This window comes from Denticeps clupeoides, chromosome 9, assembly GCF_900700375.1.
Source record: "Denticeps clupeoides chromosome 9, fDenClu1.1, whole genome shotgun sequence".
NCBI lineage: Eukaryota > Metazoa > Chordata > Actinopteri > Clupeiformes > Denticipitidae > Denticeps > Denticeps clupeoides.
In genome coordinates this window covers 4009588-4027328 of record NC_041715.1, presented here as the reverse complement: position 1 = coordinate 4027328, position 17741 = coordinate 4009588, and the positions used below count along the sequence as shown (strand labels likewise).

Genomic DNA, 17741 nt, shown 5'->3' with positions numbered 1-17741 from the left:
CTTCAGCCCTCCTGACTCGCTGGTCGTCCAGGCTGCTGCTCAGCCACTCGGTGTTAACCCTTCCAGGTTGGCCGTCTCCCTGGGTCTCGTCCCAGTTACCATGTCTTTCTTTCCCACTGACCCTGTTTGTTGTACACATCATGTTTCCTGTGTATATGAAAGTGAAGTGACAGCACATGGTGACAGAGTGAAATGTATCCTCTGTATTTAACCGTCACCCTTGGTGAGCAGTGGGCGGCCATGACAGGCGCCCGGGGAGCAGTGTGTGGGGACGGTGCTCTGCTCAGTGGCACCTGGGCAGCTCGGAATTCGAACCGGCAACCTTCTGATATGCTCATGTCTGAAAAATACCAACCTGGAATTGCACCTGGATCCTAAACCTCTTGTGTTGTGTCTCTGTCCTGTGTCCACCCTCATGACTTGAGGGGTAGAGTATGCATCACTTACCGGCGTTGCTCCATGTACGACCTTGGCACGACCTCCTTAGCACGACCTTGCTTCTTATCACCCAGCTTGGGTGACACAGTCATTGCAGATTAATATTTTCAACATTCCTGATGCAACAGGATGATTTGTACTTGTCGAACTTCCCCTGCAACTCAACTGAGCTCACGATGGGGTCAGCAGGCACGGGAGAAAAATGCAAACACCAAATACAGTTTGTTCAGAACAGTTTATCACACTGCCTTTTATACCCAGTGTTGGGTTTGTTTGCAGATTAATAGTATTATTTAAAAACTATTTCATCATAGGTTAGGGTGCTAATAGTCTAGAACATTGACAGAAATCCTCAACCAATGACGCTTCAATTTAAAGAAGCCTTAAATATAGGGTATATAGAAGCTTATTAATTTCAGCCAGTAGCTGACAATATTGAGCTGACAATCTGACTTCATATGGTTCTCTGCTGCTGAAATGGCTGAAATCGGTGAAAAAATGACCCAAAACCTGTAAAGCAGGAGAAATCAGCTTTGCCGAGTACTGTTTCTTATTATTTTATTTTATTAATGGGGTGGTGATTGGAGGTTACATGCCCATGTGGTGGGTGGGACACCTTTCACTGTGGTGCAGTGTGTTCACATAAACAGCAACTTTGACTAATATTATGTGATTTCTAAAAAAAACACAAACACAAAAAATTTATTAGATGTATTTCTGTTTATTTATTTCATTTTTTTTTTTTTTTTCATGCTCTTCTTATCTGAAGTTTTATTTCACAAGTGTGCAGCTCATATTGTACAGCTACACGATCTACTTATAATCTGTTTTCTCACAGACGACCCAGTGTGCGGCGGAACAGGGGTAGTCGTGCCAGGTATGTTCCGGTTTGTGCTCCTGAGTGTGTGACACGACACAGTCTTCATTCCCATTATTCTTCTGGGGCTGCCCATGGTCCCAGAATCTGAAATAAGACGATCAGTTTTAGTTGCAGTGCCGGTAATAGTGAGACGTTGTCACATTAATTTTTATTTTTAATATTTCGTTTCTTTCTTACTGGACAGTCAATGGGGAGCCGTCCACCCAGATCCATTTGCCCTCGTAGGCTTGGTCACTCAGGCCCAGCCATCCAGCCATGTGCAAGAAATTAAGAAGGCTCTGAATGACAGAGGGTTTATAGTCAGTTAATGGAACAACACACACACACACACACACACACACACTGACCTGCTCTGCCCTGTTGTTTATGATCACCAGGTCTGCACCCATCCGTCTGCAGAACGCTCGAGCCTGTTGCCAACTCATCGGAACTGTATAGTGGTAATATCTGCAATTCATCTTCCATCCAGGGCAACTGGATGCTGGGGGAAAGATCCAAAGAATTTTAATCGCCGTAGTGGGACTACAGCCCCCCCATTCATAAGCAGAATATTCATTGGTTAGGGGACATTACACTGATCCCGTTTTGTGAGGTGGACATCATTGTCTTGGTTATTTCCTTGATCTCTCTTGAATCTGTCTTCATCCAGGCTGTTGCTTAGAACCTCATCTTCATCCGCGGTGCTGCTCAGACCTGTGGAGACCCCCAACAGGAGACACCACAGCAGCCCCAAAAACACAGCAGCCTGGCCACCGCCTCCGTACCCTGAAATTTTATTTCATTTTAGCCCATTTCCCTGTTTATGAGTGTGTCTCTATGTACAAAATGCAAACTACTGATCACACTACATCAGTGTTTCTAAACCATAAACCATCCCGCAAGAATTGCAAAATTGTGGAAAATGATCCTCTAAATTACGGCATATCCACCAAGTTGAAGACACTGATGTTGTATTTAAAATATGAATGTGAGAAAAAAGAATGTCACTTTTCTACACTGACAGATACCTGCTAAATAATTACACGTAACACAATTATTATTCATGTTTTCTTCTTTCCTACACTCATTAAAAAACACGATTGATTGTACGTGTGTGTTTGTGTGTATATAATTTACCTGACTTCTTCACCTTGCTTCTTGCATTCATTCTCCTCCGCTCGTCTGACTACTAGTCTGTGTCTCCAGTCATGGCACCTGATAATGAATCTTTTATGGTTCCGTTCAGTCTTGGAAGAAGGAAGTTAATCTTATCGTAGGGAAAACAGGCTTCCGGAGCGGCACAGTTAATGTAACAGTGACAAGAGTGTTTGATGAACTTCTTGAAGGGCCTGGTATTCAGGGTGCAGTGGTGGCCTAGCAGTTAGGGAAGCTGCCACCTTAATCAGAAGGTTCGAATCCTAGAGCGCCAAGGTGCCACTGAGGTGCCACTGGGGACCGAACTTTGCTCAGTGGCCTTGGCGATTCGGGGCTGGAATCAGAGGCCTTCCGATTATGGGTCCACTTCATTACCTGCCAGGCCACCACTGCCCCAACACATTCACATGCTCACAGGCCACACATGGCATTTCTCATGCTTAGAAATTAGAAAAGTTTATCTGCCTAAAATTCCGACAGCATGTTTGCCAGCAACCAAGCTGCTCTCAGTGTCAAAAGACTCCACATCCATTGAATTTTTACCCTGTTTGTCCTAATCAGGAAGAGGGTCATTGAAAATGCTGTTTTTTTCCTTGTGCAAGGCTACTTTTTATTTTAACTAAGTGATGGAATCTGTTGCTGACCATAACAGTAAATACTTTTCAATGGCATATTTTATGTTTGTCTAATACATTTCCACTTTTCAGCTTTATAAATAAAGAAATGGTTACACCCCACTCGTCTACAGAGATACACACACCTTACCTCAGCAGCCCTTGAATGTCCTCCACTGAATGTTCAAAGCTTGCACCCACCACACATTGTTCAGCAACAGGGCTTCATCGATCTTGTGCAACATCTTCAACCAAATACAAATGTCATGACACGTAAGGCCTTTGTGAACAAAGTCACAAACGCCTCTGTTGAAATGAAAATAGTGAGACTGCTGGACGGCAGACCATCACAGTTTAGGGGCAGTGGTGGCCTAGCGGTCAAGGAAGCGGCCCCGTAATCAGATGGTTGCCGGTTCAAATCCCGTTCCGCCAAAGGTGCCACTGAGGTGCCACTGAGCAAAGCACCGTCCCCACACACTGCTCCCCGGGCGCCTGTCATGGCTGCCCACTGCTCACCAAGGGTGATGGGTTAAATGCAGAGGACAAATTTCACTGTGTGCACCGTGTGCTGTGCTGCAGTGACAATCACTTCACTTTCATTGGTGTCACTCCCAGACCATGCAGAGATCTTGTGATCTTGGTGACTTAAAGGGACATTCACACAGAATTCAATATCAGAGAGAAGATTATTTGCACTACAACTGACAATGGAGTTTACAGAGTTTATGGACAGATTGACAAGAACAACAATCCTTGATGGTGGAACAAAAGATCGATGGTGGCCAAAATGATGACTATGATGAAGAAGAGGAAAGGGTGTTGAATTTGTTGATACCGGAGCCCTTTTGGACAAAGTTGATTACTTGGAATGCCAGCTTCTCAAGCACCATCGCTGTGCCTGCCACCTACTTAGTTTAGTGTCTACAGTTGATGCTTCAAAAGCAGAGGTCAACCGCACTGGACAAGTGCTTGTCAAGGTCCACACTTGCCAAATGCTTTAGCCTGTGGAACAAAAGTTCAAGATCAACCAGTGCATCTGAAGTAATAGAAGACCACTGCAAACTCCAACTCTTAAGGCCTGTTGTTACCAGGTGGAATTCGCTCTTCTCAGCCATAGAAAGAATAGTGAGAATAACGAGAGAACATGGTGAAGCATCCCTTGCAGCTGTCCGCAGTGAACTACCTAAGTGTTTGTTTTCCTGCCATTCAGTTAGTGATGCCATTAACAATAAATTGTCACAGTTGTATACCTCAAATGCTGTAGAAGTATGCAAGATTTGCAGCCAACATATTCACTATGGATGTGATTCATCGCATCAGTTCCTTCAGTTGAAGGTTCTACATTAAGTAGGCTAAATGTTCCATGCTGAGTTTTTCAGGTTTACTCCGGTGGAAATTTCATTTCTTGCCGAATACGTGAAAACAACGAGCCCAGTTGCAAAGGCACTTAATGTTATTCAGGGAGAAACCAGTGTACAGATGGGATGGTTGGTGCCCACCATAACTCTACTCAGGACCATCTCCAAGTTCTGTGAGCCTTTGATTGCTGCCCTTCATTCAGGCCTTGAAAAATGATTCGGAGAGATGCTGGCAGATTCAGAGCCGATAGCCGCAGCTATTCTAGTACCCAAATTTAAGACCTGCTGGACAAGTGACCGAAATATCCTCAAACTTGGTAAATGTCTTCCTCCTTGAAGAAGGCCGGCTCGCTTGAAACAACTCAGCAGTTAGACGCGTACCTGGGGTGCCCAGGAGACACAGTAGAGGTGCTGAAGTCCTTCCCAGCTGTGTGCCAGCTATCACTTAAGCTTAATACAGCACTCCCTGCCTCAGCAGCCTGTGAAAGACTGTTTAGTGTTGCAGGGCTGATCTTCAGGCCAAGAAGGGCACGCATTGGCTCAAAGAACCAGATGCTTTTGAGGCTGAACAAAGCTTATTGGTTACTCTGTTACATAACCTGTGCTTGACTGAATTTTTTTTTTTCTTCCATCAAATTTGTTCATGTGCCATTTAGCTATAGAATTGAGCATACCAAATTAGGAATTAGATTAATCATTAATTGTTCATTTGGGCATTTATAATATCTGTAAACAATTCAAGCCTCCCCTGCGTACAATAATTTTGTTACCTACGTTGTTCTTACCGTTTCCTGCAGCTAAGCTTTGATTATATTCCAATAAAGGTTGTTGCTAACATGCCTCTGAAGTTATAATATTTATAATATTGACTGATAACGACTAAATGCCTTAAAGTATTTAAGTATTCCACTCCATGAAATACATGTTAATAATGAGTAGTACACATATAAGGTTCTTTAATATATTTGCATTGTACTAAGATGGACGTGTGACTAAAACAGATTTTACATTTTAATAAAACATTAGAGTCATGATATCACCCTTAAAAAAAAGGGAGGTGGGTTAGTGCATTATAGTGCACTGTGGCCCCTAAGCTTTTGTCCTTATTGGTATTTTCCCCCTTACATTACTTTTATGTTTATACTTTAAGTAGTTTGAAATCCAGTACTTTTATACTTTTACTTTTATTAAAAAGCTTGAATTGAATTCTACTGTAGTGATGTTACGGGACCGAGGCTTTGGCGCGTGTATCGAGTAGTGGAGGGGGGCGTTTCAGCGAAGCGCGTATCGAGGCTTGCTTCATTTAGGGGAGGAGCCTACAATGATGACGTCCGAAGCCTCGCTGCCGGCTGTACCACGTGACTGCCTCGGGACGGGGTTCAGATTTTGCGAGGTTTGAGGCAATATAAACCCCACAGGCTCCATTCAAAAGTGGGTTTTTGATGGAGAGTTCCGGTCAGTTCAGAGTTTGCATGAAATTTTGATAGTTTCGAGATATTTTGGAGAGTTTAGAGAGAGTTTAGAGAGAGAGTTTGAATAACTTTTAACTTTTTTTTTGAGCAGATAACTCATAATAAGGTAAGCTAAATTTAAAAGAATTTCAGGTGCATTATGTTTGCTTTTAAGGAACTTTTTCCACTGTTTCTTATTTTATTCAACGGTGAGATGGTTATTGTGTTCCAAGGAGTTGGGGTACAATAATAACACCTCAAACATGCTTAGGCTTAGGCATTATTGTGCCTTACATGAGAATAAAGAGGAAACTGAAACTTCACCCACACAAGGTAATTAATTACAATATTACTAATGCACAATTTGTCCATGTTGACTTGTTTCTTGTGCACAAAAAAAAAGACAGGTAACAGGCAACGTATTTGTTCTCAGCCACCAGGAAACAAGAGCTGGATAAAGCCCTTGACTGCATGATAGTGAAGGATACACAGCCTATTCCTATTAGAACACTTACTAACGTGATCTGTGGTTTCCTCTTAGGTAGCAAACTGAGGCAGATGCCACTGTGGGGGTCCAGCACTACCTTTCAGAGCCAAATATAAGCAGGCTAGAAAGCCCTCTGGAGTACTGGCAAAAAGGACTGTACCCCAATTTGTATGATCTTAAGTTTTTCTTCTGTGCCACGTGAAGGGGTGTTTTCAAAGGCCGGAGTGTCAAAAAAAAAGAAGGAATTGCTTGAAACCAAAAACTGTTGGTGTGTTGGTGTGAAACTGTTATTTATGAATAAAAATGGATAAAAATCCCCGTTCTGTACATCGTCGTACAAGTTACACAACTTGCCATATCATATAGTACTAACATTTCGTGAAAATATTCACAGAGAATACACTCAAACAGTATTTTATTATACACATGTAATCATTAATGTAGAACAATTAAAGCATTTTACCGCATGTCATACCGTGTACGACTGTGTAAGTGACAAAAATAAAATTAGAAATTGATTGGTCATACATGGTTTGTAATTACACCTGGCCAGTAGGTGATGTCATGTGTACATCAAACTTGGAGAAATTAACCCTTTCTCGAACCATTTTGCTCAAGTGGTGTGATGCCTCATGAGGCTTCATCTCACCATCTCACCACTTCTACTTTGTCTGTGAATACTTTTGACACCTCTGTTCAAAATGCATATGTTTTTTATTGCCTTCCGGTTGGAAGAACCACTAATAGTACCAAGGTAACATTTACATTTACATTTACAGCATTTACCAGACGCCCTTATCCAGAGCGACTTACAATCAGTAGTTACAGGGACAGTCTCCCTGGAGCAACTTAGGGTTAAGTGTCTTGCTCAGGGACACAATGGTAGTAAGTGGGATTCGAACCCGGGTCTTCTGGTTCAGAGGCGAGTGTGTTACCCACTAGGCTCCTACCACCATTTGAAATCTGCACAAAATAAATGTAAAGAGGGTTTTTTGTTACTATATTTACATCTATGAATAAAAAAAACTTACCATAAACTATAAGTAGGTTCAGCACAAAAGACAAGTCACTATTTGTAACAGGAAGAGGAAGTGAGTTCAACATTACTTTGGAGAAGCCCCTCCCACCGATTCACCAGCAGATGGCAATATTGAGCTGACAGTATTGAGCTGACAATCTGACTTCTTATGGTTCTCTGCTGCACTTCTCAAACCGTCAAAGCAGCTGAAATGACTGAAATCATAGAAAAAAACAACAACCCAAAACCTGTAAAGCAGGAGAAATCAGCTTTGCCGAGTACTGCTTTTTATTAATTTATTATGAATGGGGTGGTGATTGGAGGTAACATCCCCATGTGGTTGGTGGGACACCTTTCACTGTGGTGCAGTGTGTTCACAATGAAATAAACAGCAACTTTCACTAATATTATATGATTTCTAAAAAAAAAAATACAAACACAAAAAAAATTATTAGATGTATTTCTGTTTATTTATTTATTTAGTTTCATGCTTTTGTTATCTGAAATTTTTTGTCACATTTCCACTGGCATGCAACTTATATTGCATCTACTTATAATTGGTTTTCTCACAAACGACATAGTGTGCAGCGGAACAGGGGTAGTCGTACCAGGTATGTTCCGGTTTGTGCTCGTTAGTGTGTGACACGGCACAGTCCTTATTCGATTTACTGTTCTCGGGCTGCCAACGGTCCCAGAATCTGAAATAAGACGATTGGTTTTAGTTGCAGTGCGGGTAATAGTGAGACGTTGTCACTCTGTCACTTTAATTCTTATTTTTAAGATTTTGTTTCTTTCTTACTGGAGAGTCATTGGGGAGCCGTCCACCCAGATCCATTTGCCCTCATAAGCCTGGTCACTCAGGCCCAGCCATCCAATGAAATTAAGAAGGCTCTGAATGAAGGCTCTGAATGAAGGCTCCGAATGAAGGCTCTGAATGACATAGTCAGTTAATGGAACAACACACACACACACACACACACACACACACACACTGACCTGCTCTGTCCTGTTGTTTATGATCACCAGGTCTGCACCCACCCATCACATTCATGAGCAGAATTGGTTAGGGGACATTACACTGATCCAGTTTTGTGAGGTGGACATCATTGTCTTGGTTATTTCCTTGATCTCTCTTGAATCTGTCTTCATCCAGGCTGTTGCTTAGAACCTCATCTTCATCCGCGGTGCTGCTCAGATCTGTGGAGACCCCCAGCAGGAGACACCACAGCAGCCCCAAAAACACAGCAGCCTGGCCACTGCCTCCGTACCCTGAAATTTTATTTCATTTTAGCCCATTTCCCTGTTTATGAGTGTGTATCTATGTATAAAATGCAAACTACGGATCACACTACATCAGTGTTTCTAAACCATAAACCATCCCGCAAGAATTTCAAAAATTGTGGAAAATGATCCTCTAAATTACGGCATATCCACCAAGTTGAAGACACTGATGTTGTATTTAAAATATGAATGTGAGAAAAAAGAACGTCATTTTTCTACACTGACAGATACCTGCTAAATAATTACACATAACACAATTATTGTTCATGTTTAATCCTTTCCAGATTTCTTCTTTCCTACACTCGTTGAAACAAACACAATTGTATATGTGTGTGTAGATAATGTACCTGATTTCTTCACCTTGCTTCTTGCATTCATTCTCCTCCGCTCGTCTGACTACTAGTCTGTGTCTCCAGTCATGGCACCTGATAATGAATCTTTTTTGGTTCCGTTCAGTCTTGGAAGAAGGAAGTTGCTCTTATCGTAGGGAAAACAGGCTTCCGGAGCGGCACAGTTATTGTAACAGTGACAAGAGTGTTTGATGAACTTCTTAAACTTCCCTTTTTGTTACTTGTCATATGAATTTTTGACCATGGCCATGCCTATTTTTTTTATATTTCACTTTACAGGTCTTACGCCTTGAGTGCAGAAAAACCACTGGTCCTCCTGCTTGGTCCTGCAGGACCTCTGTCACCTGCTCCCAGTCCTATGCCTGGGTTAGGACAATCTGTCCCCAGTCCTGCCCGGGGAACCTCCGCGGGCTGCGCTCGATCCTGTATCCGAACACACACACAAACAAACAGTTGAGGCACAGACCAAACGTGAGGAAACGGAACAGTGGAGAGACCTCGGGAAGCGTAGTGGATATCGGCTCTGCAGACTCCGAAACCCACAGGATAATTCCGACGCTCATCACACCTGTGAGAATCGCTATCCGTGCAGAAGGAAAACGGGAGGGGAATGTGAGTAGGAACCCATAACCCGGAAGTGCGAGATGTAACGTCAAGTGCACACTACAGGACTGGAATTTACCAGGGAATCCTGGGTGGTGAGATGAGGTAACGTGACTCAGTCATTTATTGGCATCCGTCAACTCGACTCGGCTCCTGGGGTGGTAGTAGCCTAGTGGGTAACACACTCGCCTCTGAACCAGGAGACCCAGGATCAAATCCCACTTACAACCATTGTGTCCCTGAGCAAGACACTTAACCCTAAGTTGCTCCAGGGAGACTGTCCCTGTAACTACTGACTGTAAGTCGCTCTGGATAAGGGCGTCTGATAAATGCCATAAATGTAAATGCACCCCCAACCAGTTCCCTCTCATCCTGCCTGCCCCCGGGGCAGATCGCCCTCCTGCTCTCGCTGTTGACCGGCCCCGCCTACGCCGCTGGCGTATCCAGCCTTAGTGGCAGAATTAAAAACTATGTTCTGCTATCCGGATGGCTTGGAGGATCGCAGCCCTACCATCTGTGCCAGTTATCCAACTGCTGCTACGCATCGACCGCCACCTGCTGGCTCACCTGAGAACCACCGCTTCAACTCCAGTCGTGCCACCTCGACCCGCTGTCACTCATCCAGGCAACCCATGCAGCTCGGGCGGGCAGCCCTCACCGATCAGGAGAGAGAGCAGCGATTTCGGGAGGGCCTGTGTGCATACTGCGCTTCACCTTCACCTTCACACAGTCTGCCCTATTCGTCTGGGAAACGGGGCACCCAGTTGATTGGAGCGCCGCGATCAAATCGGTCTCTTCCTCTTCCGTTATTGACGCCGACATCCCGACTCACCCTCTCAGCCGTCCTGGAGTGGAACCAGCATGTAGTCTCCACCACCGCTTTTGTGGCTGGGAACTTCATAGACCATACCTTCGTCAGACTGTATCAAATCCACACAGAACATTTACATTTACATTTACAGCATTTATCAGACGCCCTTATCCAGAGCGACTTACAATCAGTAGTTACAGGGACAGTCTCCCTGGAGCAATTTAGGGTTAAGTGTCTTGCTCAGGGACACAATGGTAGTAAGTGGGATTCGAACCCGGGTCTTCTGGTTCATAGGCGAGTGTGTTACCCACTAGGCTACTACCACCCCTACTAGAACCCCTTTCATCTCCTCTCACCATCACCTCTGTGGATGGTCAGACCATTTCTTCAGGACCCATCACTCACCGCACGGTGGCTCTGTGGCTCCGTGTTGATTTCCACATCGAAGACAACCACCATCATCATCTCACCACTCCTTCTCGGGTTCCCCTGGCTGGCCATCCACGAACCGCACCTCTCTTGGTCATAGGGCCTGGTGTTGGAGTGGGGAGAGCATTTTCATCAACACTGTCTTCTTTCACGGCCCTCTCCATCCTCCATGTTGACATCAGAACCACCACGTCCCGTCCTAGACACGTCCCTGCCTGTTACCACAACCTAGCCGCCTGGGGTGGCCATGGGAACCATGCCACCTAGAGGTCATCTCTACTCCCTATTGAGGGCAGTGGTGGCCTAGCGGTTAAGGAAGTGGCCCCGTAATCAGCAGGTTGCCGGTTCGAATCCCGGTCCGCCAAGGTGCCACTGAGGTGCCACTGAGCAAAGCACCGTCCCCACACACTGCTCCCCGGGCGCCTGTCATGGCTGCCCACTGCTCACTCAGGGTGATGGGTTAAATGCAGAGGACAAATTTCACTGTGTGCACCGTGTGCTGTGCTGCTGTGTATCACATGTGACAATCACTTCACTTACTATCTAAAGCAGAGCAATTGGCCATGGAGCAGTTTGTGGCAGAGGCGCTCCAGAACGGCACCATCGGCCCATCCACCTCACTGGCCGTGGCAGGGTTCTTCTTTGTCTTGAAGGAGGATGGTGGGCTGAGGCCCTGCATCGAAGCAAGTTCAACTTTCCTTTTGAGAAGCCCCTCCCACCGACTCACCTGCAACAGGAAGAGGAAGCGTGTTCAACTTTCATTTTGAGAAGCCCTTCCCACCAACTCACCTGCAACTGGAAGAGGAAGCGAGCTCAACTGTCCTTTGGAGAACCAGTAAAACTATCAGACTTTCATAAACAAGTCTTGCTATATTGGAAACTCATTTTCAAACACAACTTTTCACCACATTGAACTCTGATTTGGAACAACAGACACATCTTGATCAAACGCAAGTCATTCTTTTACAAAGATTGGTTTGAAAAAGGTATTTGGTCCATCTTACATCTTATGGAAGCTGATGGTAGTTTCTTATCATATGAAGACTTTATTGGAAAATACACGTTAACATGTACAATAACTAAATTGTATTAAAGGCAATTCCTTCTACTGTGACTTTATTAATTAAAGGCATAATAACATATTCAGTAATTATTCCAAAAGAACCATCTATGACTATAAATGGATGTGAATTTATAGACAGAAAATGTAATAACAAATTAATAAGAAACAATCTAACTTCAATATTGTTTCCAGCCACCTTAAGAAGAAAACATTTGTTTGAAGATTATGATGTTATGTCTTTAAAGAAAATTAGAACTAAATACCTCTCTTTTCGTATACCACAGAAAGCTAAATAAATCCATTTTATGACATATATCCCTGTATGACATATATCCCTGTAATGATCTTCTGCAAAAGAAATTTGGTAAAAATGACAATTCCTGTGTTTTTTGTAACTCTAATATTGAGACATTAGAACACCTCTTATTTATTTGCAATGCCACACATATTTTTTGGAATGATTTTCAAAATTGGATAATGTGTAAAAAAATCTATTCCACCTTTGAGCTAATAAGGGTTGGTCTGATAGGAGATGAAGAATCAGAATACTGTAATAATAACTTAATTCTTATGGCCAAATTTTTTATTCATATGTCTCGATTTCTAAAAATCATCCCCGTTTTCAAAATTTTTGCAAATGAAATAAATTTATTCAAGGAAGTGCTAAGTCACTGTAAAAATACTAAAGCCCAATTATTATACCAGTATATAGACAAGTTAATATAAGAACTGGAAGTTGTCTTGTAAGCAACAACTATCAGTGTTTTTGTTTTTCATATTAAGCTATGTTTCTTCATTGAATGGTTTTGCTGTTTTTTTTTTATTTTATGTATTTATTTTTAATTTCTTGTTGTGGTGATATTGGTTGTAATATTTTGTACTATTTATGCTCAGTTTATAATGTTCGGAAGACATTCCTTAATATGTGAAATGTGCCTTGTAATTTGTAACACTGAATAAAAGGTTAATAAAAAAATATATATATTTCCTTTGGAGAAGCCCCTCCCACCGACTCACCTGCAACCGGAAGAGGAAGTGAGTTCAACTTTCATTTTATTTCTAAATAATGGCCTCGAAACTGGCCCCAGACCCCCATTTTTTCTGTCCCGTGTGCAAAGACATCTTGAGGGACCCCGTCCTCCTGACCTGCACCCACAACGTCTGTAAGGTCTGTCTGGACCCGCCGGGCCGGGACGGGTCCCTGCGCTGTCCCGTCTGCGGGCAGCTCTGCGCTAAGGAGGACTGTCCTGCGAACCGGGCTCTGAAGAACCTGTGCGAGTCGCTCCTCCGCGGCAGGAGTGAGGAAGAGGAGGAGGGCATGGCGCACTGCTGCGCTCCGCACGGCGAGAAGCTCAAACTCTTCTGCCTGGAGGACGAGCAGCCCGTGTGCTTGGTGTGTCGGGACTCGGTCCTCCATGAAAACCACAAGTTCAGCCCGGTGGAGGAAGTAGCGCGTCGTCTCAAGGTGAGAAACCTTCTAAATGCAATGATGGTGCATCTCAACGACAAGTGGCAGTAAAAGTCGTGGTGTTGTTTCAGAAAGAACTTAAGGTGAAAGTGACGTCCTTGCAGGAGAAGCTGAAGATGTTCAGTGAAGCTAAACTGGTGTGCGTTCAAAGTGCGGAACACACGAAGGTATGGCCTCCTTCTCTCGATCTGGAATCTCGGTGCGAATGTCTGATATTGAACTGTAATTTAAACCCTTCAAAGGCTTTGTGATTCATTACTCACCCAGGTGAATCACCCGGATCCATTAAATAACTCAAGAGTCACGAGTCTGAGGTCTCAATTGAACCGAATCCTTTGAGTCCTAACTACACCATGTCTAAACTGTAATCTCCGTCGCATGAATACATCTTATAATCATTAAAACGTCATGTACTACCATACAAATGGCATAATTTACAGTTTCTTTGCACCATCTGAAACTGAATGGCTCATAACCCGAGTCACCGAGTCGGTTCTTCTGGCCGGACATACCGAGTCAATTGACTCACGCACCCGGACCCGAGAATTACAGCTCTAGACGCTGCAATTTTAGCTGCAGCCGGTAGGGAGCAGCATTTCACTAGAAAGCTGCATGCTGCTAATGTGAGAAACAACGTGATGCACAGACTCTTCATCTCATTCCTGGTGCACAACGTCCTTATTCTTAAAAAAATAGAGCAAACGTTGAACAGATTTGAACAAGGGTCAACGTGCGTTTCACTACAATTCATGATTCTCACTTCCTGTTTTTCAGCATAACATGTGCCAAATATCAACTGTTACCACCTAAAATGACATTTTATAATTGATAATAAAAGTAAATGGGATAAAAATAAATTAAAATAAAATTGTTGTGTAGCTTGATGAATGTGGGACTATGGTGAAAGGATACCGCGACTCAGTTGATGCAACCCAGCAGACACGTTGCTGTTTTATCTTGCGCGGCTTGTAAAAGCAGAAATCCGAATCAAGATCCATTCTGTTCCAGAATCAGGCCCAGCACACTGAGATGCAGATTAAGGCAGAGTTCGAGAATCTGCACCAGTTTCTCCGAGATGAAGAAGGGGCCAGGATATCTGCATTGAGGGAGGAAAACTTGCAGAAGAGTCAGATGATGGAAAAGAAGATTAAGAAAATGAGCAGGGAGATTGCATCCCTTTCAGACAAAATCCAAGTTTTAGAAGAGGAGATGGAAGCTGAAGACATCTTATTTCTGCAGGTAATCTGGATATCTTGGGCCCATATGTTCAAACAGGATTTGGTCATTCCTTTTACTTTTATAGTTATCTTTTTCAAAGCAACACCAGATTGGATCAGTGTTCAGATTGGACAAACCTCACACTGATGTTTAATCAACACCTTTGTGTTGGCATCAAGATTTTCTTTGGACCAAATATATCCAAATAAAAAAAAACAGAGTACCTCTGTTCCTATTGAACAACCCACTTTAAAGATTCAATCTAATCTGTTATCCAATGTGACCTTTTGAACATCTTTGCCCTGGTGTACAAAAAGGCTTGGAGAAGATAAAGAAATAATAAAAAAAAAAATCCTAGAGTTTCACTGGACTATTTCTCTCCATACAGAAAGATGTCCAGTTTTCAGGTACATTAATGGTTTTAGTCTGACACCAATATCACTTTTACTGTCCAGAGTCACATAACTCACATGCTACTAATCTACAGTGCTTAGAAAAACCAGAGGTTAAAAAAAAAAACTGTTGCATCACCTTAATGGGATTCAGGGTTTTGCAGAATGTTATAAGGAGACTTGTTTGTACTGATATAATTACAGAATTTGAAAGTTGTTAAGTGTATTATGTGCTTTCGTTGTTTCAGAAGTACAGAGACACAGTCGAAAGGTAAGTGAGCTCCTCCTTCATTTAAATTTTTTGTTTCTCTCCTTGGTTCTGAGCCCAACCCCCGTTCACCCGAATGTTTCTCCAGAGCCCAGTGCACGCTGCAGAATCCAGAGAGGCTTTCAGGGGCCCTGATCCACGTGGAGAAGCACCTGGGAAACCTGAAGTTCAGAGTCTGGGAGAAGATGCCTGAAGACATAGTTCAATACTGTGAGTACAGGCACTTAAAAATATAGCCATGCACCACAATTAATTGTAACAATATGTATATATTAGGGTTACTAATTAGGGCTACTAATTAGTCACACATTTAGTAAATAATTATGTGTGATTTAATTCTTAGATATAAAGCTTGGTATAATATTTAAAACAATGGCAGAGGAAAGTGTAGGAAAGAGACTCAGGCCGTAACATTCCCCTAGCACGTACAATGGTGCCAACGAACTGTATTGTGGGTCTGTCGCTCTTTAAATTGCTTAGGGCAGAAAGCCAAGCAAATCCATTTATGCAAATTTCCAGAGTGTGTTGGCCAATCAGACATGCCCACATTGAAACGATGAGCATAAAGTAGACAAACCACAGCCAAGTTTTTGACTGAATGTGTCAAATATTCTAAATGAATCATAGCTGGTAGCCCCTCATTTTTGACAATTATCGGTGATGTTTAATCATCAGAATCAGAATCGCTCCCACTTACTTCTCTGTGCAAAAACAATCACTTTCAAATGCTCCAGAAAATGCTGGAACTTTCTGTGGTATAATAGACACACATGCACACTTTTTTTTCCCCATCCAGTTCCTGTCACCTTGAATCCCACCACCGCACACCCACAACTCACCGTGTCTGAGGACCTGACCAGTGTGAGCCTCGGCGAGGTCCAGCGGCTCCCTGACAACCCCGAGAGGTTCGATGAGTACGATGCTGTTCTGGGCAGTGAAGGCTTTCACTCAGGAACACACTGCTGGGACGTCGAGGTCGGGGACAACACAGGCTGGGTCCTGGGTTTGATGGCCGAGTCGGCCAATCCGAAGGGGGAGGTTTACAGCAGGGGTGGCATCTGGTGTTTGGTTTTCAGCGACGAGAAATACGAAGCACGTTCTACGCCCCAGTCTGTGACCGTCCTCGGTGTTGAAAAGATTCTGCAGAAGGTCAGAGTTCAGCTGGACTGGGACAGGGGCAAAGTGACATTCTGTGATCCTGTTGATAACACACCCCTGTGCACTCTCACACACACTTTCACCAAGAGAGTTTTCCCCTACTTTGCAACTATTTGTAATCGTTCCCCTTTGAGAATTTTACCAGCGAAGGTCTCCGTAACAGTGAATTAGCACGACGTGGCCAACAACTGAGACGAACGTGCCCTCCGTCTGCAACTGTGAGCAGGAAGCAACGTGCTCTAATACACACATGCAGCAGGAAGTAGGTTCTTGGTGGGATAAGTGATTACATTTACATTTATGGCATTCATCAGATGCCCTTATCCAGAGCGACTTACAATCAGTAGTTACAGGGACAGTCCCCCCCCTGGAGCAACTTAGGGTTAAGTGTCTTGCTCAGGGACACAATGGAAGTAAGTGAGATTTGAACCTGGGTCTTCTGGTTCATAGGCGAATGTGTTACCCACTAGGCTACTACCAGCCCCAGAATCATGCTGATCAGTTGCAGTTTTGGAAGTGGGGTTGTGTTGGTGGTGAGAAATGCCAAACCCTACAGAATGTGCTTTCTTCTCTGTGCATGAATCGGTGGCTGATGTTTCTATGTAATAATAACATTTCAATCTTTTCCAGTTGAATTGCGGATGTTACTGGTGACATTAAAGGTGGGGAAAGTGTTGGTAAAGGTGATGTCATTTACATCCACAGCTTCGGAGAGCTCCTTCACCAAGGGCCAAATAAGACAGGCGCCACCAAAAAGCTACCCGAAGATGTTCTTATCATTTTCATCTGATGAGGTCACCCTGCATTTTAAATATTCAAATGTTATTTGTCACATGCACAGTCAAACATGGTATTATATGCCGTGAAATTCTTTTCTGCGACTGCTATAGACCTCAATATTGCAAATATTAAATTGAACCAATGTGCAAATATGTGTAACAGTGTGTAACAAATCTAATCGTGAACGTGAGGTAAATTTGCTTCTAACCTGCATCTCTTCTCTTAACTGAACAGTTTTATCATTTCATATTGATACACTTTATGGGGTGTTCTAGCAGCTTACATGTAATAAAAGTTGCAATAAAGAAAGTGATTGTTTTTGTCATTGTGAAACACTGCAGCACAGCACATTTGCTGAAACATTTTAGAATGTAAGAAAGGTAAACATGAGAGTGCGAATATTTCATCGTATTTTTTTATTTCAACATCTCATTACACCCCTTGTGAAACTGAGGTCCTGTCGTCTGGTCTTTACCGAGAAGCGAATTTCTCGCAGATCGCTGCGTGTCTGCTGGAACATTCGTAATCGTGCCAAGATGA

At 43.3% G+C, this 17741-nt stretch overlaps 2 protein-coding genes and 1 long non-coding RNA gene across 5 annotated transcripts; 1 reads left to right on the top strand and 2 right to left on the bottom strand.

Annotated features, from left to right (window-relative positions):
- Positions 1 to 1139: 1139 nt before the first annotated feature.
- LOC114797143 (C-type lectin domain family 4 member E-like) lies at positions 1140 to 3265 on the bottom strand. Of its 2 annotated transcripts, none has more exons than XM_028991817.1 (6): positions 3218 to 3265; positions 2435 to 2544; positions 1892 to 2083; positions 1666 to 1799; positions 1496 to 1596; positions 1140 to 1402 (listed from the first exon to the last, which is right to left on the bottom strand). In XM_028991817.1, the coding sequence occupies exons 2-6, from the start codon at positions 2463 to 2465 to the stop codon at positions 1252 to 1254; spliced, it is 609 nt and encodes a 202-aa protein (XP_028847650.1). In that variant the 5' UTR covers positions 2466 to 2544; positions 3218 to 3265; the 3' UTR covers positions 1140 to 1251. The 2 variants fall into 2 exon arrangements, with proteins under 2 accessions (XP_028847650.1, XP_028847651.1); XM_028991818.1 differs by having other exon boundaries at positions 3213 to 3231.
- Positions 3266 to 7270: 4005 nt separating this feature from the next.
- On the bottom strand, positions 7271 to 9179 carry LOC114797240 (uncharacterized). Of its 2 annotated transcripts, XR_003750831.1 has the most exons (6): positions 9009 to 9177; positions 8377 to 8649; positions 8180 to 8310; positions 7989 to 8078; positions 7470 to 7595; positions 7271 to 7325 (listed from the first exon to the last, which is right to left on the bottom strand). It is a non-coding gene; the product is annotated as an uncharacterized LOC114797240 (long non-coding RNA). The 2 variants fall into 2 exon arrangements; XR_003750830.1 differs by having other exon boundaries at positions 8180 to 8649; positions 9009 to 9179.
- A 3804-nt stretch (positions 9180 to 12983) lies between these two features.
- On the top strand, positions 12984 to 17493 carry LOC114796477 (zinc-binding protein A33-like). Its single transcript, XM_028990565.1, has 6 exons — positions 12984 to 13382; positions 13457 to 13552; positions 14394 to 14624; positions 15244 to 15266; positions 15352 to 15473; positions 16060 to 17493. The coding sequence occupies exons 1-6, from the start codon at positions 12984 to 12986 to the stop codon at positions 16590 to 16592; spliced, it is 1404 nt and encodes a 467-aa protein (XP_028846398.1). The 3' UTR covers positions 16593 to 17493.
- The last annotated feature ends 248 nt before the right edge of the window (positions 17494 to 17741 follow it).